The sequence below is a fragment of the Chanos chanos genome, chromosome 2 (assembly GCF_902362185.1).
Source record: "Chanos chanos chromosome 2, fChaCha1.1, whole genome shotgun sequence".
Lineage (NCBI taxonomy): Eukaryota > Metazoa > Chordata > Actinopteri > Gonorynchiformes > Chanidae > Chanos > Chanos chanos.
In genome coordinates this window covers 31,661,272-31,686,594 of record NC_044496.1, presented here as the reverse complement: position 1 = coordinate 31,686,594, position 25,323 = coordinate 31,661,272, and the positions used below count along the sequence as shown (strand labels likewise).

General features: G+C 42.4%; 2 protein-coding genes across 4 annotated transcripts in view; one reads left to right on the top strand and one right to left on the bottom strand.

Moving 5' to 3' along the window:
* Positions 1-1,942: 1,942 nt before the first annotated feature.
* Positions 1,943-6,248, top strand: rad52 (RAD52 homolog, DNA repair protein). Its single transcript, XM_030765242.1, has 11 exons — positions 1,943-2,011; positions 2,844-2,945; positions 3,162-3,255; positions 3,443-3,510; positions 3,687-3,805; positions 4,026-4,101; positions 4,309-4,595; positions 4,756-4,949; positions 5,202-5,279; positions 5,666-5,893; positions 6,076-6,248. Exons 1-11 carry the CDS (start codon positions 1,943-1,945, stop codon positions 6,132-6,134), a joined length of 1,374 nt encoding a protein of 457 aa, XP_030621102.1. The 3' UTR covers positions 6,135-6,248.
* A 347-nt stretch (positions 6,249-6,595) lies between these two features.
* The window catches only part of wnk1a (WNK lysine deficient protein kinase 1a), a 27,590-nt gene continuing 8,862 nt past the window's right edge, over positions 6,596-25,323 (bottom strand). Inside the window, exons 3-25 of one of the 3 annotated variants that reach the window (XM_030792973.1) lie at positions 22,130-22,302; positions 21,789-22,009; positions 20,067-20,224; positions 17,333-17,421; positions 16,665-16,884; positions 16,257-16,527; positions 15,837-16,033; positions 15,595-15,651; positions 15,070-15,186; positions 14,272-14,348; positions 13,985-14,129; positions 12,662-12,778; positions 12,446-12,559; positions 12,268-12,319; positions 11,822-11,965; positions 10,897-11,723; positions 10,761-10,797; positions 10,564-10,640; positions 9,545-9,957; positions 9,239-9,438; positions 9,045-9,152; positions 8,745-8,926; positions 6,596-8,559 (exon numbers count right to left, since the gene is read on the bottom strand). In XM_030792973.1, the coding sequence (XP_030648833.1) occupies positions 8,248-8,559; positions 8,745-8,926; positions 9,045-9,152; positions 9,239-9,438; positions 9,545-9,957; positions 10,564-10,640; positions 10,761-10,797; positions 10,897-11,723; positions 11,822-11,965; positions 12,268-12,319; positions 12,446-12,559; positions 12,662-12,778; positions 13,985-14,129; positions 14,272-14,348; positions 15,070-15,186; positions 15,595-15,651; positions 15,837-16,033; positions 16,257-16,527; positions 16,665-16,884; positions 17,333-17,421; positions 20,067-20,224; positions 21,789-22,009; positions 22,130-22,302 (4,308 nt within the window). In that variant the 3' untranslated portion in view covers positions 6,596-8,247. The remainder of the gene's footprint in view (positions 8,560-8,744; positions 8,927-9,044; positions 9,153-9,238; positions 9,439-9,544; positions 9,958-10,563; positions 10,641-10,760; positions 10,798-10,896; positions 11,724-11,821; positions 11,966-12,267; positions 12,320-12,445; positions 12,560-12,661; positions 12,779-13,984; positions 14,130-14,271; positions 14,349-15,069; positions 15,187-15,594; positions 15,652-15,836; positions 16,034-16,256; positions 16,528-16,664; positions 16,885-17,332; positions 17,422-20,066; positions 20,225-21,788; positions 22,010-22,129; positions 22,303-25,323) is intronic. The other 2 variants (XM_030792988.1, XM_030792980.1) reach the window with 2 other exon arrangements.

The following is a 25,323-nucleotide window of genomic DNA, read 5'->3' as shown; positions in this document are numbered from 1 at the left end:
CATAACCGTTTTTGTAAATTGTAAGTGAGTGACTATTTAATTACTTAAGCATTTTGGCAGGGTTATTTAAACTTTACTTAGTCTTTTTTTAGCAAGAGTACTGGTACTTTTACTTTTGCCTTCTCTAGACGTCATCGATTACTAATGACAAGTATTATTCATTACGTTGTAACAGTTCTGCATTGATTAAAGTTGTAATTTCTGTACCAATCTGGTCCCTCGACATAGCGTCACAAATCTGGTGTTCTTTTGACGCTAGGTGTTTATGAAGTTCTTTCCCAGTGTCCACTGCATGCTTCCAGTCACAAAATCCACTAACTGTAAACATGGGGGACAGTCTAAATGCTTTACGTGAAAAACGCTTAACGTTTAAAGTACCAAATATGACAGGTAGACACTCAAAACTGTTCACATCTATAGCTTTTCCATAGTACTAAATGCATCCAAAAGCTCGAGAATGTAGTCAGAAGGGAAATATTTTAATTATTGATTATTCAGGAGTTATGTGTCGGCAGAACGATAACTTTTAATAACAGTAGCCTATTGGTAAAAAAAAAATACTGTGCAAACAAGCGAGGACTGATGATTGGTGGGAAATGGAGTTGGTGACGCAGACAGGCATGTCCAGGGCGGGCGATGACGCCCAGGGCGGGACATTTGGAGAATTATGTGTAAGTGGTGGGGTACGTGGGGGCAAGCCCCTCAGTGCCGGGACTGATTTCAGGGACCATGTTTGCACGGCTAAAACGCGAAGTATAGCCTGATACCACTGTCAAATAGATAGATAGATAGATAGATAGATAGATAGATAGATGAGGCATAGGCCTACTCTTAAACACAACCAGTAGTCTGCTCACATCATCAATAGTAATGGCAACTTTAGGCGTACGCTAACCAACGTTGGTGCAGTTTTATACAGCCATTCTCTTCTTGTGCTTAAATATATAAATATATTGCTTTTAAACTGACGTGTGACAAACATGGTGTTGCAGTGGTTGCGACGAAAAACAGACCCGTCAATTTTCTGACCGCAACGTAAAAATGGTGGTCTACCATTTTAACCTAAATCTCATCCCTCTCCCTCTGTCAGAGGCCCCACTATAAATCCGAACAAGACCACGAGGGTATTCCAAACGCGTGGTTTAGTGAGTAATCCGGATAAATGAACTCGGAAGTAGTAAACCTTGGCTACTAATGGAAGAGCCCCGTGGCTTTGTTTTGCTGGGAGAACGAAGCCATAGGGCTCTTCTATTTAGAGGTTTACTACTTACTATGAGTCAATTTATCCTGGTCTAAAAATTCATATTAAAACGTTTTATTTAATGCCTTTCTATAAGCCCTCACCATGCATTTTGATTGAATTTGTAACTACATGTGTCAGTTAATAGTGAGCTAAAGAAATTAAATAAAAGTTGTTGATACGAATTTTTAGAACGTTTCGAAAGTGAAAATCGGGAGCGAAGTTTGGACGGCATGAAAATATTTACGTATGTCTTTATTTATTTATTTAAAAAACACTTTAAGTGAGACGTTCAACGTTATGTGACGTATTACGCACATTTGGGCGTATTGAACAAAGAGTGACGTCATTACAATTGCCGAAGCGGGAAGTTAGAATTGAAGTTGTAATTGTTATGTTTTTCATCAGCAGCTCTTATTCCAGTACCGGGTATTTATATGGAGCCATGCTTCTGGCTGTTTGGATCAATTTCTCAGATGTTCAGAGCTAACTGATACGTTAACTCCTAGCTCGAGTGGTAATTAGAAACTAGCATGTTGCACATGAAGTACGGTGGGTATCTAACAAATACGGCTACGAAGTCACCACACGAACTTTCATAGCTAGTACATTACAAGCCATGACTGTGCAGCACTGAAATCTTTGCCGAATTGACGACCACACCTTCAGAAGGTGGTTTGTACTATTTGGATGTGGGGGGAAATGAGCGGCGACAACGGGAGACAAGAGGGTAACATTAACCCTCGGTCAACCGCCATGTGTTTCGGACAGGTGTGTATCAAGGAAATACGGGCAAATCGACTAAATATGATTCTGTGAATTCTGGAGATATGACACAATGGCTGTGTCCGAAACGGCATACTAGTCTAGTATACACTGCGTACTGCACACTACTCCACACGCTAGTATACAGTATGGTACGCAATTATGAGAACTTTCGTGTAGTGTACTACACGTTTGCTATGGGTTGGGCTATCTGTTCTGTTAAAATTGAACAACACACGACTACAACAAATATCTATCAAAAGTAGCCCTTTAAGAAAGCGTATGAAGACATATTACACCAAAATATGCAACTGATACATTTATATTCGAGACTGCAGCTACAGTTGAAGTTGAAGCCGCTTCTGTCACTGTCCGCCATGTTTTTAAAAAAAAATTTTGACAGTTGAAAATCACCGCGTTGCTTCATGGGATGCAGTACTCAAAGAAGTGAGCTCCGGTTGTATACTGCAAATTTTAGCCAGAGTAGTACGTTATCCGGGTAACTGTCGTGTACTGCAAAATTTTTATTTTTCATGTACTGCGTACTACTTACTACTTTTACGTCACAATTAGTATGCGAGTAGTAGGTAGTATGCCATTTCAGACACAGGCAATGATGCTACACTTATACACGTTAAATACTATTTTAAGCTTATCGGCGACCTTTCAAGTCACGATTGCACAATATGTCTAGGGTTGGTTTTTGGTTCTGACAAGTTAAAAAGTGGGGCAGAGGGGTTTTAAAGAGTCATTTTAACATAGAGTGGTCAAACGATATGATGGCGTTGCAGAAACCTGTGCCCACGAATCGTCATATTTAACATTAAACATATTACAGTATCAGTACACGGCAGAGGAGTACCAGGCTGTGCAAAATGCATTGCGAAAAAAACTCGGACCTGAATATATCAGCACCAGGTTGGCAGGAGGAGGACAAAAGGTAAGGGACTTCACTTCTCCAGTGGATTTAATATTCCTAGTTAGTTCCTAGACATTCGTATTCCCAACCATTTTTGGGGAGTGCCTTAATTCACTTAAAACAAATAATAATAATAAAAAGAAACAACAACAAAAAACACTGCGACTTGGGTATTTTACTGTGTCCACAGAGAGCGTGGTTAGAACGAGCTCATCAAAGTTGTCCGTTTATTTACAGGTGTGCTACATTGAAGGACATCGGGTCATCAGCTTGGCCAATGAGATGTTTGGTTACAATGGTTGGTCTCACTCTGTCTCTCAACAAAATGTTGGTAAGAGTTAGATTAGTTAAATAAGAATATAATGTTCTGTAGTATAATGAACTCTGTAATAAGATTAATTAATGTCTGCAAAAATTCCAAAAAGTGTTAATGGTTTAACTGTGTTTACATATGTTTACCTGTTAGGGTTTCTTTTTTGTTTCACATACAACTAATGATCTGTAACCAAACTTGACAGACTTTGTGGACCTCATCAATGGGAAGTTTTATGTTGGGGTTAGTGCATTTGTGAAAGTTCAGCTTAAGGTAAAGCAACACTTTTTAATTAAAACAGTATTTATTTATATACCTTATTGTCTTCTCTTAGCTTAAAATTAAATGTCAGGTTAATGCTGACATACGTTTACATACTAACTATACTGACTTAGTTCTGGGGTACAGACTGTGTGTAATATGAATCTGTCCTCATCTCCTCCTCACAGGATGGCACTTACCATGAAGATGTGGGCTACGGGGTTAGTGAAGGACTCAAGTCCAAAGCTCTGTCACTGGAGAAGGCCAGAAAAGAGGCAGTGACAGATGGTCTGAAAAGAGCACTAAAGTAACACACTGCTCTTTCCCACTCATCCTGCATGTCTGCTCACAGTGAGGGTGTGGGCACCCAGTGTAGTACCATGTTATGATGTTTGACACATTTGGTCAAAGTTAAGTTACCAATTAGAAAGTTAACTTAAATGATGAGATCAAATGTTACTATGGAATTGTGTGTTGGGGAATTGTATTATAGTTAATCTTTAAGAATCTGCCTTGTATTTCCTCAGGTGCTTTGGAAATGCTCTTGGGAACTGCATCCTTAACAAGGAATACCTCATAGCCATAAATAAAATACCTAAGGAGGTATCTTGCTTTTGATTGTTATGTTTATTACCACTGCTATTGATAGCTTCCCACTGCTTTTGATTGTTGTTCCTGTGCCCATTCAGAAAAATGGCTTGTACAATGTGATGGTCCCTGAGGAGAGAGTTAAGAGACACTAGTTAACTGCAGGCAGATTTGAGAGAGTGTCTTAGGAGTGAAGGAAATCTGTTTGTGTGTCGTCTTTAGCCTCAGCCACCTCTGAGCCTTGCTGAGACCAAGCGGTCGGACAGTGAGCCTGCTGTAGAGCAGGCCCGGTATGACAGCATGACCTGCTGGTACAAGACAAGCATCGTTGGCTCAGCAGTGCGTCCATCAGGGGACACATCGGTAGAGGATCTGAGAGGTCCAATCCAGACCAATGGGCAGGACCATGGCGGTAGATTTAGGAGATCTGTTACAGACACAGCTTCAACACACACAGCACCTCCCTCAGCTCAGGAGAACAGTGAAAATAGACCACACTACTCATCCAGGTTATTCACAATGCCGAAAAGCAAGTTAAATAAACATGTTAAAATACAGCCACTGTTGGCATTGATGCTTTATATTTTCTCTGTGGGACATCCTTAAAAACTTACCTGATGTTTCTGAGTCTCCCTCTCTGTCTCTCTCTCTATCTGATCCTCGGTGCAGGTCTGTGGATGTGGCCGACCAGTCGACCTCTGACACTCTGCTGGACTCTAAGCAGCAGAGGAAGCTGAGGCAGCAGCAGCTTCAGCAGAAGTTTCTTCAGGAGATGGAAGCCAAGAGAATTCAGCAGGCTCTGCCACAGATGAAGACTGAACCTACAATGCCTGCCACAGAAAATGAACCTTGTATTAGGCAAGGTACTGGTCGAGAGGATAATTTTGTAATTGTAATTTGGTTACTGATTGTTCTTGGACTACATAGCTATGTGTAGGAAAAGTTATCTTCAGTGTTCTCCAGCCCAGTCATGGACAGAAGACCATTTACAGAGAGACTCTGTGCAAGAGGCAGTCAGATGTTTCACACTGTGTGTGACGGAGTGTGATGCATGAGGGGGTGTATGGGGGTTATAATGTATGGTGGACATTCTACATGAGTGTTTGTCTTCTCAGCCCAGGCTTTGGGCCCCATTAATCACAGCACACCCAATGGGCAGCAGAGCATAACCAAAGGAGAAGATTACCTGGTTGGTAAGATGTTTTGTCATTTATGTGGAGGTTTTTTCTACACTGGACACCGCCTTTTTCATGTGGCTGGTCTTACAGGAGGGTGGAGAAGAGGTGATTTGGATTTCCATGGTTCCCAGAGCTACACTCTGCTTTGCTCTGAGAAGCTTCATTAATTGGACTGTCCTTGTCCTGATGGACTGTTGCTCAACACACACTTCCATTAAAAATTCCTTTGCTTGACAAAATCATCATTAATACTTACTTGTAACCATACATCATTTTGTCATGTTGAAACTCGTGTTCAAAAACAGTGCAGCTTTGCTGGTGTGTTTGATTGCAGGCCTAGTTCAGTGAGTTGGTTTAGCATTTAAATGACGCGTTATGAAGGGCATGTCTCTAATTACCAGATGAAGCTGAGCTGTGGGACTTTACTATGGACAGCATTGACATGCTGGACGTTCCAGCCAAGGAGCTCAAACCTGGACAGCCCGATACGCCTGGCCGAAAACACACGATGATGACCCGTAGTCGAACTCCCCAGAGGCCCCCCCTTCACCCTCAGGAACCAGTAAACCCTCAGAGCAGAGGACTCCAAGCACACACATACAGACCTCCTCACCGACACCTGGGAACAGGTAATAAAGGGCTACACAGTACCTCCTCAGGATGCTAGATGGTTCTAAGTAACCAGTTCTTACCCACTTATGTTCTCAATTTTTTAGACAAATATAGTGGTAAAATACAGTTTACATGATGTTTGGCTGATATTCCTGTGAGTTTTTGTACTGATGTTGCTACTTGACTTTTCACTTGGCAGAACATGGCAGCCCAAACAGACAAGGTCAACACATGAAGAAACGGAAACTGGACTCCTAGTATCAGGCACTGATTCAGTGCTGTTTTGTTTCCATGTCATTCACTTTAATGCTGATCATTTACAGCTTTTATTTTAGTGTTACATGAAATTTAAAATTACAGCATTGTGGCTGAGTTGTATACAACTGTTTGTGGACTTGGAGAAATAAACCTATTTATTGTTGAATGCCGTCCTGTGTTGTGGAGCTGATGAGGTTTACTGGCCTGGCATCTCTGGGCATTTCTTGTTCACAGGCTTGGCAGACTGATAGGTTGTGAAATGTGGTCTGTCCTTTGAACCTACAGCTAGTATGTGACATACTAACAGCAGTGATACAGGAGCTGTGTTTAGTAGAGTTGTTGAACACACTTGAATATTAAACCTGGTGTATCCAATATAACATTGTGACCAAGAGATGGGAATGGTTAGTGTAATGACCATCTGAATACCATGAGTGTAGGACACAGGAACAATTGGCTCATTCCCAACATGTTTTATTATCTTTTTATATACAGTTTGTACAAAGTTAACACATTAAGCATTGATGGACACCCACAGGATCAAGGACAAAAAAGAGAAACAAAAAACACTACATCAGTAGCCATATCTTTTCTTCCACGGATTTAACGCTTTATTAAGATAACAGTTTTGAGATATGATTGATATAATTGTGAGAAAGTTTCCACACAAACAACAGTGTGGAGTGCTAGTGACTACTTTAAGTGACATTAAAACTAACTTGAGAATGTGGCTCCGTGAAAATCAAAAGGACAAAAAGGATTTAAAACAACTTATCTGTCCACCAGAGTATCAAAAGTAACATTACCCTCCTCCACATGTTTAACCTTCAAAATTGAGCATATTCTGCATTGCAGTAACTTTTTCTTCTCTAGAGAATTCAAGGAGTTCAGCTTAGAGCATGGCACTCAGTTTCTGGAATTATATCAAAATTCACTTTGGTTGCAGTGGGTTTGGAGAGAAAACAGGAGCCGTTTTGTAATACTGTCTTAACCCTCTGTTAGACACAAGGAGACCGGTGTTAGTGAGGGGTGGGAGAAAACTGGCTTGCAGTGATCAGATGTTGAAATAATACTTTTTTTGCTGTTCTTCAGTAAGGTGGTGTTTGAGGTCAAGGTCATTTTCAGGTCCTTAAAGGTCAGTTAGAAGAAAAATACTTCCCTGTACACAAAGGTTACCAAAGGCTAATTTACTGCCACAGCAGCCCAGGGACTAATTTAAAGGCACTCCCAATGTACCAAGCTCATTGGGATGTTTAGTTCGCCTGTGAGTTGCTAGTCCATCAACAACCACAAACATGTATAAACTGAAAATCAGTTATCCTAACTTCAGTCACTGTGTCTACCAAACTTTGGGGTGTAGTGTGTTTTAGTGGGAAGATTTTTGTTAAGATACACAGCACATGTATATATGAACTCTTCACTTCACAAGCATATTTAAGAGGTGGTGAAAAAAGAGGGGAGGGTGTGACATATATTAAACCCTTGGTTTACCTTGACCCTACCTACATACAGTCATCCTTTTTGTGCAATGATAAAACATGTAAAGCATATTTTAAAGTTATGACAGATGCCGTAAAATGCGTGCCATAATTAACCTGTTCTAAGAGGATAATTAAATGTGCAGTGGCCTCCAGAGTTCCTGCTCATAATTCAGGGAGTTTATTCCACGTTTCTGAAGTGGCTACCTCCCTGCCTAGGTCCTTCTTTTCTAAGGTACTGACAAACTATAATAGTATTAACACTCCATATTCATGTTTAAACATGCTGCAAACCCAGCCATCTCCATGTCCATACACCTTCTATCCGACACCAGCTCTTCTCCATAAGAGTGCTTCCTAGCCAACTGTGTGTGCCATGGCTAAATGACTATAAGAGACAGGGGAATGTTTCAGAGGGTGTGAAACGCAGAGCCAGTGGGTTCTATGCATTGCTGTAAATAGAATCATCAGACACAGATGGCTTACAATATCTGTTAGTCTAACGGGATTTGTTTTTGGATTAAGGCCCCAGACAGGACAGTGAAAGACCCTTAAGGGCACTGCTCATATGCATAGCATTTCCCTCTGTTGTGCGACTATGACTCGTCATGTGCGTGAACAGTCTCGCTCTTGTCTCAACTGGACTCTGTGGTCCTTAAATTGCTTCCGCTCACTCCACTGCCGGGTTTGTGAGCCCCACTGCCAATGTGGAAACCTGGCTGCAGTGGAGCAGATCCCGCTGGCTGCAGCGACCCTAGAAGAACCACCTGGGCAGGTCCAGTGGGTCCCGTCCACTGGGGTACACCATACGGCCCACAGGGGTAAGTGAATTGCTGCGGGGCCAGGCAGAGAGAACCCTTCCGATTGTTGGCGGGGAGGCAGGAAGCAGCCGTGGAACCGCCAAGGGAGCACAGTTGCCCCGGCGCTGAGAACTTACGAGGAATCATCTAGAATAAAGAACAGGAGAGACAGGTGGTCTGAATCTGGAGTAAAACAGTAGAGAGAGTAAATAAAATATTAAATTTTATAAATTTGTTTTATAAATTTTTAGATATTATTCCCCATGTGTTTTTCATCCAGGGTCTGAGTATAAATGAAGAGAGCGAGTTGAGTAGAGCAGGGAGACTCTTACGTCATTGTTTTGAGTGTTCTGTTTGATGCCCTTTTTAACCTGGGCCAGGTTCATGGCATCCCGAGCCCAGTTATCCACCAGCTGGTGCAGGTCGTCTGTGAAGTAGCCCTTCCGTGGCAGAGCGCTGGCAAGGGCTTGGTTCTGACCTAGGCTTGGTCCAGTTTCTGTTGTGTTAGTATTACCTAAGAAATTATCAGAACTGTGTTTGAGGACATGAACTCAGCACAAGACAAAATCAAACATTCACAATGGCAATAAAGCAAAATGAGTGAGTGACTGGAAAAAAGGCTAAAGATGTACCCTGTGTGTGGGCATTGGGACAGGGTACTGCTGCACTGGAGCCTGTCTCCTGTGCTGTGGAAGGCTGGCCTAGGGAGACCTGTTCACTCTCCACACTCAGTTCATTCCCTATATACAAAACAAATATTAACAGGCTGCACACGACTACAGAAACAATTCCTTGGGTAGATCCTGCTCTAAAATGTGGTGTGTACCTCTCTGCTGAGGGCTATTCTGGATGCTCTTACTGCGGCCAGACTTGTTCCCTTTGCCCTTCGCTGGTTTCCGCCTGTTTCCAGACATAGTCACTGTTGGAGGAAGCATGGCTGAGGGAGGCACCTTATCCAACTTGGCATACAGAGCTTCAATCTCCTCCCTCTGTCTGGTCTGTAAGGCCTGGATTTCCATTAAATGTCTGAGTGGGTTGAGAAGAACCGAATGAGTGATGATGCAGTACATAAGAAATGAGTACACAGCTAATGGGTTCATTTGTTAGCTCTCACATGGACAATCAGTCTTACCTCTCCCTGAGTTGGTTAATCTCCCTCGTAAAGGCCTCGTCCTCTTGCTCGGAGTCGTGGTCGCTGCTGGAGTTGGGGAGACTGGGAGCGTGAGTCCTGAGCTCAGTGGATGAGGCTGGATTATCTCTGGAACGTCCTTCCATGGTATCCACATCAGCTGGGTTCACTGGCAAATGATCTACTTTGGTGTCAGTGCTGGCAGTCACGTGGAAACAGCCAGTAGCAGTGGGTGCAGGGACACTGGGCGTGTCATGGTCAGTGTTCTCTCTGTGCAGTGACTGGGACTTGTGCAATGTATTCTCAGGGCTGGAGAACGATGATGATGAGGAGGAGGAAGAGGTGAGGGAGGAGGAGGAGCCCACTGATGTAAGGTCAGGAGCACTGGTCAAGGTCTGATCAGCTGCAACAGAGACCTGTATGAAGACCAAGAGAAGAATTTCATCTTTACACTGCATCAGCTAACATATAAACCGCACCAACTTCACACTGTGTCTGATAATACCGCCTTTTATTCTACTGGGATGTCCTCAATTTTCAGCCAAGATTTTCAAAATTGATCTGTCCCTAGATATCCGTGTCTAATATATAGAAACACTTTGTTTTGTTATGCCCATGATCACAAAGCACAAGAATGAAACTACATTTTCTAAGATGCTTTGGAGAAGAGTATCAGCTAACTGAACAAAGGTGGAAATGAGAAATTTAAGTGAAGGAAACCAGTTCCTAGTTTTCATTCTCCAGAAAATGATTGTAGTACGTTAAATTATAAAATATCAGTAAATGCACAATAGGCCTAAGGTGTCTTACAAAGGTAGAAATTATGAAGCCTTTGGTAATTCTGCCCTGAGGTTCTGCTATACATTAGAGAAGACACCATTTTAATTAAATGTTTTAATTAATGTTTTTTACTTAACTATTATCTCCGCAGAATTCATCAATTACTTGATGAAACGTTAATGCAACACACAAAGAGCAAAAAAAGACTTTTCATGATCACAGAACTACAAGCTGAAATCTACCTGAAATCGGCCCAGACGGAAACCTCTATCAGCGAGTGGTGCCGGCAACGACTTGTCATCTGCGACAGACGAGGACACTGCAGTGACACACAAATGGCATTTCACATTACCAACTTATAATAATCCATAAACAAATACTACCAAAACATCCATAAACAAATTACCAAAACATGCACTTCCACTCATAATAAACCAACCTGATGATGTATCCTGAGGTGAGACAGCCACAGATGACTGAGAAGAGACAAAAACAAATTATTTTAATACCAGGGGTATAAATACATTGATAGGATCAGCTAACTGAAAACCATGAGCTTAAGCATGTGGACTTACCGGCAGTGTCATGCCCGGCTCTGCATGAGCAGCCTGCCCATGGTTCACAGGGCTTCCAGCCTGTGTGTGAGTGGACAGACAGCCTGTGCTGAAATGCCCACTGGAACTCAGAGATACACTGGAGGAAGGCGTCTGGCCGACACTGGACACCATACCAGGAGGAGGAGTGCCGATGGTGGAGGGAGGTGAGGAGGTGGACACTGTGTCACTGGAGGAGTCAGGCTGGGCTGAGTTGGTGGTCAAACTCTGGTCTTTAAAGAGGGAGCGCAGCTTTTTATCTAGGGCGTGTATGTCCTCAATTCCTGGAGACTTACTTTGTGCTTCACCCTCACTCTCTGTAGAGTGACTGGGGACAGAGGAGGAATGGGCTGGCTGACCACTGGGGAGGGACAGTGGGACGGAGGTGGCAGGGACAGAGGCTGGGGGCTGGTCACTGTTGGAGGGAACAGCAGCAGAGATGCCACTGGTCTCTGGGTGTTGCCCTGAGGCTGTCTGGGAGATCTGGTGGGAAGCAGTGGGAATGGAAGGGCGGCGCTGTGAGACAGACTCAGCAGGGAGCAAGGTAGGGGATATCCTGCCTGCACTTGTCTGTTGGACAGTGAGGGGGGGTGAGGTGGAGCCTGCAGGCAGTGGTGTGGAGGTGCTCTGTGAAGCTGTCCCTGGTGCATTGGATTGATACCCAGCATGAGTGACAACAGTCAAAGTGCCCTCAGCCACAGGCCCACCAGAGACAAGAGACTGCTGGTTTGTGCTGGGAACCATGTTGGTCTGTTCCTGTTGTCCATTGTTCACTGAGGCAGAGACGGACTGAGATGAGCTGGTCAGATCTGCCAGCACAATGAAAGGGAAGAAGGAAATCAGACATCAGGTTTGTTAAATGACTGGTGAACACCAACACTGAAGCAAGCCAGAGAAAGGCTCCAACCTGTTACAGGGTCATCACCAAATGACGTGTTTGCTGAAGGAGGTCCAAAAAACGGCTCTCGAAGTCGTGCCTCTGGGACAGGACTAACGATAAAGCGCCGGCCGGCAGAGTGCACCACCTGTGCCGCCAGACTCGGAGACACACCTGAGACAGACAAACACACAGACAGATACATAGACACAGACACAGACACCCGCCTGAGGTACAATGGAAAAACACCAAGACTAAAGACTTACTCCAAGCCCTAGACTGACGTTCAAACACATCCAAAAATATTAACATAATTTTAGTAAGATTTAACAAGTCAAATTCACAGTGGAAAAAACATATAAATTAACCTTTCTTTGGATCAATAACAAAACTGATTAAAGTTCTAAAATAAATAAATAAATAAAACAAAAACCTAGGAGAAGAGGTGAAAAGAAAAGTTGATATTTCTGTTTTACCAGGGAGAGGGGCTGTCATCTCTGGTCTTTGGTGCTGTAGGTCGTTGATGACCTGTGTGGAGGGAAACGAGTGCTCTGAGTCATACAGCTCTGGGATGGCATGATCTCATGGGCTCTTACGGGATGGCGTGATGTCATGGACTCTTATAGGATGATGATCGCGATGGAGAACTCATACCTGAGAGTAGCCATCTTTAATTACGCCTCCGCTGTCGTCTGCCATCTCAATTACCTCCCGCACCTGCTCAATGAATGACTCTCTCTCAGTCTCCAGGAGGAACTGACTCCCCACCTGAAACACAGTGATAAAGTCTCTCAGCTCACTGCCCATCTCATGAATATCAGTGTGAGATATGAATGACATTTGCAAAAGCTGTTACAGTGGAGAAATTACCATGATCTGTGCAATCTCCTCAGGGTTATCACCATCCAAATCAAACTTGAACGTCACCATTTTCCTGTTGTGTGTCTCCAGCTGACATTCTGCCACCCTGTCACCCATGCTGGAAATCTGAGACAAAAAACCCAATTACACCCACAGGTAGAAGTGCACACTGGATAACCAGTGTTACAGATTATAATGCTGAAGTTACATATACATCTGTACAGACCAGAGCCCAACCGATACACAGTTTTTAAGACCGATACTGATTTCAATATTTGAGGATTTAAAAATCCGAAATTGACATATCAGCCAATATTCTTTTTTTTTTCAGAAACACTAAAGACTTTCCCTAAAATTTGTTACGTGTAGTTATTTCAGAGTCCTTACCAAGGCAACACAATGTAGTTTAAAAATAAACTTGAACAAACAAAGTATATTTTGAATAACAAAATATACTAAAGTTTTGATAAATAATGCAATAAACTGATACAGTGACCTAGAGCAAATGCTGCTATTGAATGCATCTAACACTACATGACTGTCTGCAACGAGGACTTGGGACTTTGGGATTTTACACTACACATTTGAAAGAGAAACTAGATAACTTTGCTTGGCTATCAAGCCATGTTAGATACTTGTTCAGCCAACATTTATTTACGTGTCCCCTCTGGTTTAATAATTCCCAATGCACCGACTGTAACTACAGACATGCAAGTTGCTGCTTCATTTAGGCAGAACAAGTTAATCGCTATAATTTAACCGCTCGTTAACGTTCTTCCACTGATAAAAACGGTATTAGCTTGCTTTTTTTTTTTTTTTGTAAATCTCTGTGATCGCACACACACACTGTGAACAGTGAGCAGTGAATTTGTCCTTGCCAGAGAATTAAACTAACTGAGGGGCATCCAATGTACACCTGACAGTTGACCTCTCTCAAAAGTAAAGTAGTCCTCCTTCTGACCTATATCCCCCTCCAAAAAAATCAGTTTTTCTCTTCTCCTTCTGTTCGCCTTCGTCCCAATCTCTGTTTTAAAGTAAAAGTCCCTACACACTTTATGTGCGACAACATGGTTGAAGGATCTTCTGTCCCTCCATTTCTCCAATTATCATTTATTGGCCGTTATAAACACCGATACCAATTTATCTGCAGTTAGCTAATATCGGGCTCTAATACAGACACATCAGTCAATAATTCACAGGGAACAAGTCAAGGCAGGGTCTTCTTTTGGTACTGAGCCACGAATGACTCTAACATAATCCTGCACACACAAATAATAACAGCATGTAAAACGACTGAGCACTGTGTTTTCTGTGGAGCGGCGAGAAGCTTACATTGAGCACAATGAGTTTGGCCTTGGCGCTCTTGTCATGGCGTGAGTGACTGCGTATGGATCGGCGATGGTGCCGTTTCACAGAGCGGCCCTCATGTTTGCCTTCATTCCCATCACTCAGACCAGACGCAGTATCACACTGACCACTGCCACAGGAAGAAACCAACACTGTCAGGAAGAGACATGCCTGGTCTACACATACACCATGGTTTCTACTGCTGTGACCCAGTCTGCTTCAAACTACTGTTGTATATGACGTCGTGTACTCTGCAACAGGAGCAGGCTTACTTTTCTGTGGATGATAAGAGCGCTGTCTGATTTGATGTCTGCTCTGTTGGTAATGGCTGTACCGCAGTCAGAGGACCCTGAAACGTCAAAAAGAAAGAGATCAACAGAAAAACCTGCGCACATAAACAAACAAACATTTCTACAGATTACTGTCTACTGGGTTAAAACCACACCAACATTACCAAAATCTACCGGGTCACACAAATCTGCTTTCCAGGGTTTCATCTTGTTATGTGAATTTTAAAGTTTTATGTTGTCAGGCCTGAACAAAGCAGCCAAATGAAGCTGTGGAGGGGCTGTAATGAGCACTACATATCTGTGGATATCGTGTAAGTAGCACCAGGGATGGGAGAGGCTCTCTGATCAGATCATTTCAACACAAGCGGAGTGTGAAAACAACAGCATGAAGTCACACATGTACCTGTGCAGCCTGATAGAGAAAATAGAGATGTTCAGTGTTTGGTGGTGGTGAGAAAACAGGAGGGCTAAGCTGACTGACCCATGCCTGACAGCCATGCATGCAAGAGCAGGGTGTACAGAAGAGAAGGCAAGAGAAGTTACTGAGAAATTATGAGGGGGGGGGGGGGGGGAGTCATTATGCAAAGAGAAAAAAGTGAATATGAAAGAAATGAACAGAAAGTGTAGAGATCAGTAAATGTGTTTTGTTGATGTGTGAAGGTTGTGGGTGTGGTACAGTGGTTGTAGGGGTTGACAGATTTCAGTGGCTTTGAAGTGACTCTGAGCCTGTTTGAACACATATGCATGTGCAGGCGGAGCTGGTCACACGTTGTCACGTACCTGTAAGATTTGGGATCCTGGCAGTGGCTGGGTTTGTGCAGAGCTCTGGGTGCCCTCTTGTGGCTGCTGCTGGTGGTGCGTCAGTACAGTGGGCTGAACAGAAGCGGGCAGAGAGACCTGTGACAGGTGTAACACAATGGCATTGAGCTGTGCTTGGGTTTTTCATCAGTGGTATAACTGTACATACATTCCTACCAAGCTATCCACCCATGGGTTTATAGTTCTGCAATCTGAATCTCTTTGTCTCATTTTTATACAGACAAAAGCATTCAGCGAAATCTATAACATCCATGCCAAGCTTCACTTCAAAACCTCTATTCCAAAGGATGTTCACCCTGTCACAAAGCACTGAAAAAGTTATGTCTGGTATTTTCTTATTCTGTCTCAAAAAGACCGGTAACCCCATAGTCCCTGTGTGTATCCAACTGTGAGTTTTGCGTAACATTACAATCTGTTATTCACAGAATCCATTCTGTCCACAGCAGTGGAAGAGTGCTATGAAAGGCCAAAGTTCAGAGGTCAAACCTGCTGAGGTGCAGTTCCAGACTGTGGTATGGGAGCAATGTCAGCCTGAGTCTGGTGCTGAGGGAGAGGAAGACAGCACAGGAAGGAAGAGAATGACAATGTCAAAGGTCATTAGAGATCTGTGAGTGCAGACAAACAAAAGCTGCATGCACAACAATATAAAAAAGTAAAGGGAGAAAGCGGTGTTATATGAAAGAAAAGCTAAAGGAAACGCAGTGGTTGAGTGGAGCTGCATGACTCACTGTGCTTTGTGCGTGGCCTTTGGAGGCAGACTGTGTACTCTGGGGCATAGCTGATGGCTGAGACAGCTGAGCAGGGGGCACAGGACCAAATGACACTGATGACTGCCCAGCTGGCAGAGGACCATATGACACCGATGGCGGCCCAGTGTGAGACTCAGAAAGCACCATGGAGCCTGGAGCCTCCCCTACTGCTGAGACTATAGCACAATCAGAAAGGCCAGAATCATCTCAAATGGATAACCCAATTACAACTCATACGACACTTTATGCTAATTGTGATTGAAAACATCAGTCAAAATACACCTCCATGACCTTAAATGTCAGTCTGATAATATGCATTAATATGCGGATGATTAAATTGCATTCGGAAAGGAAAGACATGCTTCAGGGACTTAATTCCAGTAGCTTAGTCATACTAACGTGTATCTGTCTCAGGCTCCTCTAACTCCAGGAGTACAGGTGCTAGTGTGGGCCCAGAGGGCTCGGCTGGCCATTGAGTCTGGGTGGGGACAGCAGGAAGTGGCTGTTCGGCTGGAAGCTGCTGTCCTTGTTCCAGCTCCAGTTTTCTTTTCTCCTGCTCCTCCCGCACCAGCTGCCTCTGCTCTCTCTTTCGGAGAATAAGTGCCACACGGTCCCGAATAGCCTTGGCCATAGTCTTATGGTCACCCTCAGAGACGTAACCGGAGTCCACCTAAGGAAAACGGTATGTCAGTGGGTTCAAGGCAGAAAATGTGTTTACTCCAACAGGATCAGGAAATCTCTGAAAGTAAAATATCTGAAAAACATCAGGATTTGAACGGGCACGTTGACATTGGAGTAAGCCTGTACCATTTCCTGTGCCACATCCTCTGGCACATCTTTCTGGAGGTCAAAGGAAAACTCAATGGCTTCATTGTCCTTATATTTCCCTTTGAGCTTCTTCACATCCTCTATGCGCAACCAAAGCTTGATAGCAACACACTCCCCATCATCCTCCTCAGCCAGCTCCACACGCACACCAGTCTCTTCTTGGAAAAAAGCATGGTTCAGTAAGTCCTTGATCGAATACCTGTCAAAAAGAAAGGAGCAAAAATGAGAGAAAAATGAGAGCAAAAAGGACAATGTGACTGGTAAAGAGGATTCAAATAGTATTTGAGTATCTAACAACTGGACCAACATGTGACCATACATGTTTGTGTGAGTCCCACACACGACCATGGATAACAATAAAATCAATGATTCTCCTCAAGGATTAAAAATACATGTTTTACAATAGACTAGTCTACACTACATGATCTTAAAAATTCAGTTAAGTTCAGGCTGCCGCTTTCCAAACTGCCTAGATTTGGTACATCCCTATCACTTATAACACAAAGAGGTGCTCCATGTTCAAACCATGGCTCAATAATTAAAAAAAAAAAAGAACACAACTTTGGTTAAACGTTTTAGAAGAACAGCAGACATTAAGAAGAACTGTCTGGAAGTAAAAATTTAGAGATACAGGGACAGGTACATACCTCTCATCTTTATTCTGACGAATGCATCCTTCAATGATCTCTTTGACCTCTGGTATGGCCACCTTGTCAAAACTGCCAGGCTTTACACCCTGCAACAGCCCAAAACACAACACAAATGAGTCCCTACAGAGAGGCAGAGGCAATATGAGTCCCTACAGAGAGGCAGGGGCAGGACACGGATTCATCTTGACCACAGCTACACTTATTCGGATCAGTGGAGTAAATATTCTGGAGCCTTCGGGCTAGAAACACAGTGATGCTTATTTTACATGGTCACAATGACCTCAATGTATGCTAAGAGAATATTCAGCTTGAAAGGTGAATCCTACTACTAGATCTGAGTTCAGACCAACACCCGGAACTGGAGTGAACAGTGTACCATTACGGAAATGAAAACTGGTATCAAGTCATGTCACAATATGGAGTTTAACATAATGGATACAATGTATAGCAAACTTCACAAAATTTTGATGTCAATTTAGCCCAATCTTACATTCAGTCAAAATGCATGCTCAAATTTATTGCAATAAAGTCACTGTAAGTCGCTTTGGCTGAAAGCATCTGCTAAATACCAAATTGTAAATCTCCTGATACACAGATATAGACACGCTATACAAACATTTCAACTCACTGGAAACAGGTGTTGAACTACACACTTCCCTGGCTAATCCAACTCGCCACTAACTAGTTTTGGCGGCTAATCCAGCTCACCACTAGCTAACTAGCTTTGGCGGTTGATTCAGTTCGCCACTAACTAGCTTTGGCGGCTAATTCAGCTCGTCACTAAATAGCTTTGATGGCTGATCTAGCTCACCATTAACCAGGTTTGATGGCTTATCCATCTTGCCACTAGGGTTGCCACTTTTTATATGGAGAAAAAAGGGACACTCCCTCAAGAACCACCTACCTCTACCCTATCCCTGCTCAGGTTTTGCTTAAAACAGTTTTTAAAAGTGTATCATGTTTATGGCTTATACAGGATAGATTGATTGGGTTGTTTTGTATTGTACATTGTCATATTTATATAATGTATAATACTTATGATTTATATGATGACTTTTATATGATTTAAATCTTAACCTTCAGCCCAAAATCTAAGAGAATGGATGAAATATCAGAATGACATTTGCACTGATTATTGCCTAGCTATTTGTATTGGTTACTGTGTAATAAAAGCTAACGTAGGCTATAATATAGGCTACAGCTGGCAATATACAATTAATTTAGACAATACACCATGTCAGCCTTGGAGGAAGTCTGAGGGGAATAAGGAATCGAGCGATTCCACTCTGCGTAGTCTGCTCTGCTCGGACATGGGTAGCACCTGCAGCATGCTGTTTAACGTCAGACACCCCTCCATGGGTGACTGAAAAAGCTCGATGGCAAGTTTGGCCAGTTTGCCTCGTATTCATCGTCAGGAAAATCACCGCATTCAGCCCAATATCTTGACAGCATCTTACCTTTCCCCGTGGGAATGGAGACATCATTGAAATAATAAGGGGGGGGGGGGGGGGGGGGTTGCTATTTTTAATTGTAAACTACAAGGCAACCACTGAGTTACGCATATTGGAAACCATGACACTGATGTGCAATCTAACACACATGCAGAACTTGTTGGTCTGTAGCTCACCACTTAAATTAAACTTCCCCACTCCATTTGTATAACTGGTTTGATTTCACTTGATGCTATGTTATTCTCATCCAGTGTATAAATGAAACGACGTGTACGAAAATGCAGGACAAATCTCTTCCCTTTTTGATACAATACGGGACGATGCCATATTGTAAGGGACGGGTGGCAACCCTACTTGCCATCAACTAGCTTTAACAGCTAATACAGCACTTTACTTGAAACTGAGGCCAAACATTGGAACGAGAGAGGATTATGTGGGGCTGGGTATGTAAATGAGTGAATGAGTGAGTTGATGCATTTGTTGGTAAGAAAGGGGTGACTTCATAAAGATACTAAACATGTGACCACCAACAAAAGATTATGCTTTTCAAACTGAATTGGCAATATTTGGCTGCATAGGGAAGCCAGATGGTTAAATAAATATTTTTTTTTAACCATCTAAAGTTTAACAACCATAATAATATCTTTTTTTATTTTTTTTAACTCCAGCTCTCCACCTCTACGTGACCATTATTTCTGTGATTTGTTTCACTTTTTGTGGTTCATCACTTAGATACAAAACAGTTTATATTATGAGGGCCTTTGACCCACTTGTAGTCCTCTCTCTTATTTTCCTTCAAAACTCTTAAATTTGTATCTGATCTAAGACTGAACTTGGCACTTGGGACTCATGCAACAGGCAGCTCCTGACTGGTTGGATTGTGTTCTGCCTGTCTAAGAAGTCGCTTTGGGTAAAAGTGTGCGCTAAATGAACAAATGTAAATGAATAATTGTCAGTTTACCTATATATCATGATACAGTGTCATCACTACACAGGATGTGGGAAATACAGAGAAATGATTGAGGTCATATCACCCACCCCCTAATGCGATTGGCCATGTAGCCAACAAGGTCACTACATTTTATTTCAAAATGAAATGACTTATTGAAATCAGTATTAAAAAGTAAGGGAAAAAACTTACCACTCAATTACAGAGAGAGATGAAAGACAATGCCTTGTGAAGGCAAAAAGAGAACAAAAGAGAGAACAGGAAAAAAAGGGAGAAGAAACTTTCAGAGTGCTCTGTCCTGTCTGTGTGTGTGTGTGTGGGATGAACTTACGCTGGTGACTCTGCGATAGATCTGTGCAGCGTTCTGGCACTCTGAGTAAGGGTACTCTGAGGTAGCCATCTCCAGCATGCACATCCCAAAGGCATACACATCCACTGACTCGTCGTACTTCTCCTCATACATCTCGGGCGCCATGAACTCAGGGGTACCTTAAATCAAAACAACGGTTCAGAACTCGCTCAGAGCCTATTTACACCACCTCTATGAGGAGGGGAGAGGAAGAGGTCGTGGAGCTTCGATGGACATCGACGATCTGCGAGAAAAGAGAGAGGTGGAGAGGAGGAGAGCAAATAAAGGGAAAGGAAACAAAAGAGGAAAGGGAAGCTGTTCTTAGTCAGGCTGCAGAAATAAGTGCCCAAGTTTCTCTCTGTAAGACCTTTACAATTGGGCTGAGGACAGAGACTGGTGTGCAGAACCCACTGTCACAGCCACAGCCAGAAGACTCAAACTCTGCCTTACAGACACAAGAATGAGTCCTGAGTGAGGGCTGTAGGCCATTTTCCACATCAGTCTAATGATGGGAATGGAAGCAAAAACTCTAAGTCTGAAAGGAGTAAAGATCAAGGGCCTGGAGCTAAACAAACAGAATACACTGATATACTAGCTATGGAAATAACCTTTTTAAGGTCTTACCATTGATCAGTAATCAGTGAAAACTAAAACCACTTACCTTTGCTGAACCTGTGGGAAGAGTACATGAAGGAGCTAAGAACAGTAGATTCCACAGCTAGTAACCAAATAGTGAGGGTCTGTACACCAGTAAAGCATGGTAAATAATATTCCCATTAATAAAAGGCCTCACACAGAAAAACTTCTATTCAATATGAATTGGATTGAGATGTGTCACATAGTACTGGTTGACTTACCAGGCCCACTTTCTGCATACTTACTGCCTGCCTGTACCGAAGTACACTATATTATCCTTTAAGTAGAATAAAGGGAGAGCTGAGGTTAAAGTTTCCCAAAAAAAGAAAAGAAAGAAGGAAAGGAAACGTAATTCCTACGACTATAGGACTAAGAAGGAGACTGAAAAGAGCAATGACATTCGTACGCTCAAAACACACTGGAAAAGAAGACAATGTGATAAAATATAGATAATGTATCCTTGAGAGAGAACATGAACATCAGTACTGTCATGAGGAACATCATAGGGCTCATAAGAGAAACAGACCACACATTTCCAAACCACAGAACAGAGATCATTCAGAACAGTACCTGGAAGCCCAGGGCATACCTCTAGCTTTTGTGCCAGCCCTTTGCCAAGAGCTGGTTTGCGTGCAGACAAGCCACAATACACCTATGCACAAGTCCGTGTTAAATGCAGTCGCAGGGCTACTTACTCTCAGTGGAAGCCTGAAATATCAGTCTCTTAAACACTGAGGGCAATAGTTGAAAAAAAAAAACTGATTTAGGACCTAGGGGAGGGGTGGGGCGCGTGCATCTCTCCAAGCAAGAGAGACAGCAAAGTCTGACTTCACCTCCCAAGAGAAGGAGCCCTGGTTAGCTGTGGTTTGAGAGATCAGGGAAACACTGTGGTCTGCTGCTTTCACACCACACTGTTACAAAACACTTTAAAAAGGAAGCAGAGGAAGAAAAAGAAACTTCATGATAAGAGAAATTTTCCTTTTCTCATCCACAGTCCTGAGCATAGAGAGTAGATGCTGATGGATTTGAACAATGAAGGACAGTAGAGTAGAAGAGTTGGGGTGGTACCTATGACACTCTTGGCAAAGGAGGCCCTCTTAAGCGTGGCCAGACCCAGATCCCCAATCTTGACAGACCCGGTGGGCCCTGTGATGAAGATGTTGTCACATTTCAGGTCCCGGTGGATTATGGGAGGTGACCGCGTATGGAGAAAGTGGAGCCCCTTCAGGATCTGCCGACACCAACTCCGCAGCACTTTGATTTTCATCTCTTTAAAACGCTTCAGATACCTGAACATTACACAACCGACACATCAATGAGCAACTTCACTGTGGGGTATGACAAATAAAGAATGAAATACAATGACCAGAGCTGTGGCAGCACAGTGAAGCTCACTCACGTCAACTTACGTTTTCAGAGTACCTGACGTCATGAGCTCTGTCACAAGCACAATACACTTGCGCCCCTTGCATGTGGACTCCCAGGAGTCATAGAACCGCACTATGTTGGGGTGCTGCAAACCCTTCAGCATGCCCGCCTCCTCTTTGAAGCGCTGACGCTCGGACTTAGACAGCTTGCGGTCCTGAGATGATTGTAAATTCAGTTTCAATTAGAAAACACATTTTGAATGGAAGGCTAACACAGCTTCACAGCACTATGAAACAGAGCAATGAAAATATTGTCCCTAAGGCTAGGCGATTAAACGCATTTTATTTTCAGTTACGAATCTGGCTTCCAATGATTATGAAAACAAGACAGAGATAAAAGAGAGATTATTGTGCTGCTATTATTTATTCAAGTGTGTGTGTGTGTGTGTATATATATATATATATATATATATATATATATATATATATATATATATATGTAGAGAGAGAGAGAGATAGATATAGATATAGATATAGATAGATGGATACATACACATACACACACACACACACACACACACACACACACACAACTGTTCAAAAGTTTGGGGTCACCCAGAAAATTTCACATGTTCCATGAAAACACATACTTCAAATGAGTTGCAAAATGAATAGGAAATGTAATCAAGACATTGACAAGATTAGAAATAATGAAAGAATCCTCCATTTGCAGCTATTACAGCCTTGCAGGCCTTTGCCATTCTCCCTGTCAATTTGTCGAAGTAAGGTGAAGAAATTTCACCCCATGCTTCCTGAAGCACCTCCCACAAGTTGGACTGGCTTGATGGGTACTTCTTACATACCATACGGTCAAGTTGCTCCCACAACAGCTCAATAGAGTTGAGATCTGGTGACTGCGCTGGCCACTCCATTATTGACAGAATACTAACTGCCTACTTCTTCTCTAAATAGTTCGTGCATAGTTTGAAGCTGTGCTTTGGGTCATTGTCCTGTTGTAGGAGGAAATTGGATCCAATCAAGCGCCGTCCACAGGGTATGGCATGGCGTTGTAAAATGGAGCGATAGGCTTCCTTGTTCAAGATCCCCTTTACCCTGTACAAATCTCCCATTTTACCACCACCAAAGCACCCCCAGACCATCACATTGCCTCCACCATGCTTGACAGATGGCATCAAGCACTCCACCAGCATCCTTTCATTTGCTCTGTGCCTAACAGGTGTTCTTCTTTGTGATCCAAACACTTTTTTCCAATCTTCCTCTGTCCAATGTCTGTGTTCTTTTGCTCATCGTAATCTTTTCTTTTTATTGGCCAACCTCAGATATGGCTTTTTCTTTGTAACTCTGCCTAGAAGGCCAGCATCCAGGAGTTGCCTCTGACCTTGAGACTGGTGTTTTGCGGGTATCATTAATGAAGCTGCCAGTTGAGGACCTGTTAGGCATCTGTCTCTAAAACTAGAGACTCTGATGTACTTGTCCTCTTGCTCAGTTGTGCATCGGGGCCTCCCACTTCTCTTTTTATCCTGGTTAGAGCCAGTTTGTGCTGTTCTGTGAATGGAGTAGTACACACCATTGTACGAGATCTTCAGTTTCTTGGCAATTTGTCGCATGGAATAGCATTCACTTCTCAGAACCAGAACAGACTGATGAGTTTCAGAGGAAAGGTCTTTTTTCACGCCATTTTGAGTCTATAATCAAAGCCACAAATGCTGATGCTCCATATACTCAACCAGCCTAAAGAAGGCCAATTTTATTGCTTCTTTAATCAGCTGTGCTGACATAATTCCAAAAGGGTTTTCTAATGATCACTTAGCCTTTTAACATGATAAATTGGGATTAACTAACACAATGTGCCATTGGAACACAAGTATGATGGTTGCTAAAAATGGGCCTCTGTACACTTATGTAGATATTCCATTAAAAATCTGCTATTTCCAGGCATTTACACCATTAACAATGTCTAGACTGTCTTTCTGATCAATTTAATGTTTTTAATTGAAAAAAGAGAACTTTTCTTTCAAAAACTATATGCTTGGCAAAGAATAGCAAGACATTAAGAAAAAAATTGCCTGCATCCAAGCAGTTCTTTAATTAATTTATTTATTTAATATTATTATTTTTATTTTACAAAATAACAAAGTAAACCTTGTTGCAAAACTCCAGTGGAGCAGTGTCTGAAATGTAGAGTCGAGAGGGTAAGGTGTCCTGTGGCTCCAAAAGCTCCAAAAAAAAGACGGAAAAAACCTGAGGTGCATGCAATCAGAAAAGAAAGGCAAACATTCACAAACATTTTCAAACAGTTTTTTGTTTGCTTTGAGTTCACTGCGAACATTTGCAAACACACACAAACGGTCTGAGGGGGTAGTTTTCGGTGAACAGAGATGGATGCTGGACTAAAGGAGATGTGTGCCCAGATGGGAGTTATACAAGAAAATATACTTTGTGTTCAATTTTATTTCATCTTCTTACAATAATTCAAGTGGTTAATTTGTCTGTCAGTTAAGCTGATACAAAAAAGAGGCTCTCAGAAAAAGTATGCTATCGTTATTAATCCTTAGCTTTAGTAACTGTTTTGCTCTCTGTGGTCATTAAGGCTGACTCATTTACATCATATTCAAAGTTTGTCTAGATAATGTTTGGGCCCCAAAATCAAGGCCTGTAAAATATTTCTGTTCAATTCCAGTATTTTTATATTTTTTCAGCCCTTGATATTTTTTAATTTTTACACTCACAGTGCCTTATCTGGGAACCCATGTTTGGGCATTAATTTCTTGAAAAGTATTATTCCTAGCCTCACCAAGCTTTGTAGGATGGAAGACAAACATGTTTTCAGTATGACTGAATCATTAAAAGTTTGTACTACATGCCTATTGATTTTCCATAAGGCCCTGAATTTGGAAAAAAGTGCAAAATTGAGTGATATTGAGGGTATTATAAACCCATTTTTTGCATCCATATGGTATCAATCATTATTTTTTCCTCAAATACACTCTTTTATCAATTCTGTGCAAATATTTGAGGTCTCTGCCACTAACGGACATGAAGTTATTAAGAACAGAACAAGGCATGGTAGCATTTTTCGGTCATTTTCACAGAACCAAAACTGTATGCGGGGTAGCTAGTATGAACGTGAAAATGTATGTGGAAATAGCTTAATGTACGGTCATTTAGCGTACAATGTGCCAATGCCCTTCCATGTTCTGTTCATAGATAAATAC

What these genes read in the sequence shown, in the direction of transcription:
- rad52 (XM_030765242.1), top strand. Translation starts at nt 1,943, where the DNA reads ATGAGCGGCGACAACGGGAGACAAGAGGGTAACATTAACCCTCGGTCA. An exon ending in TAAATAAAATACCTAAGGAG is followed by an intron (nt 4,102 to 4,308) that starts GTATCTTGCTTT and finishes TGTCGTCTTTAG; the next exon opens with CCTCAGCCACCTCTGAGCCT. An exon ending in TGAACCTTGTATTAGGCAAG is followed by an intron (nt 4,950 to 5,201) that starts GTACTGGTCGAG and finishes TTGTCTTCTCAG; the next exon opens with CCCAGGCTTTGGGCCCCATT.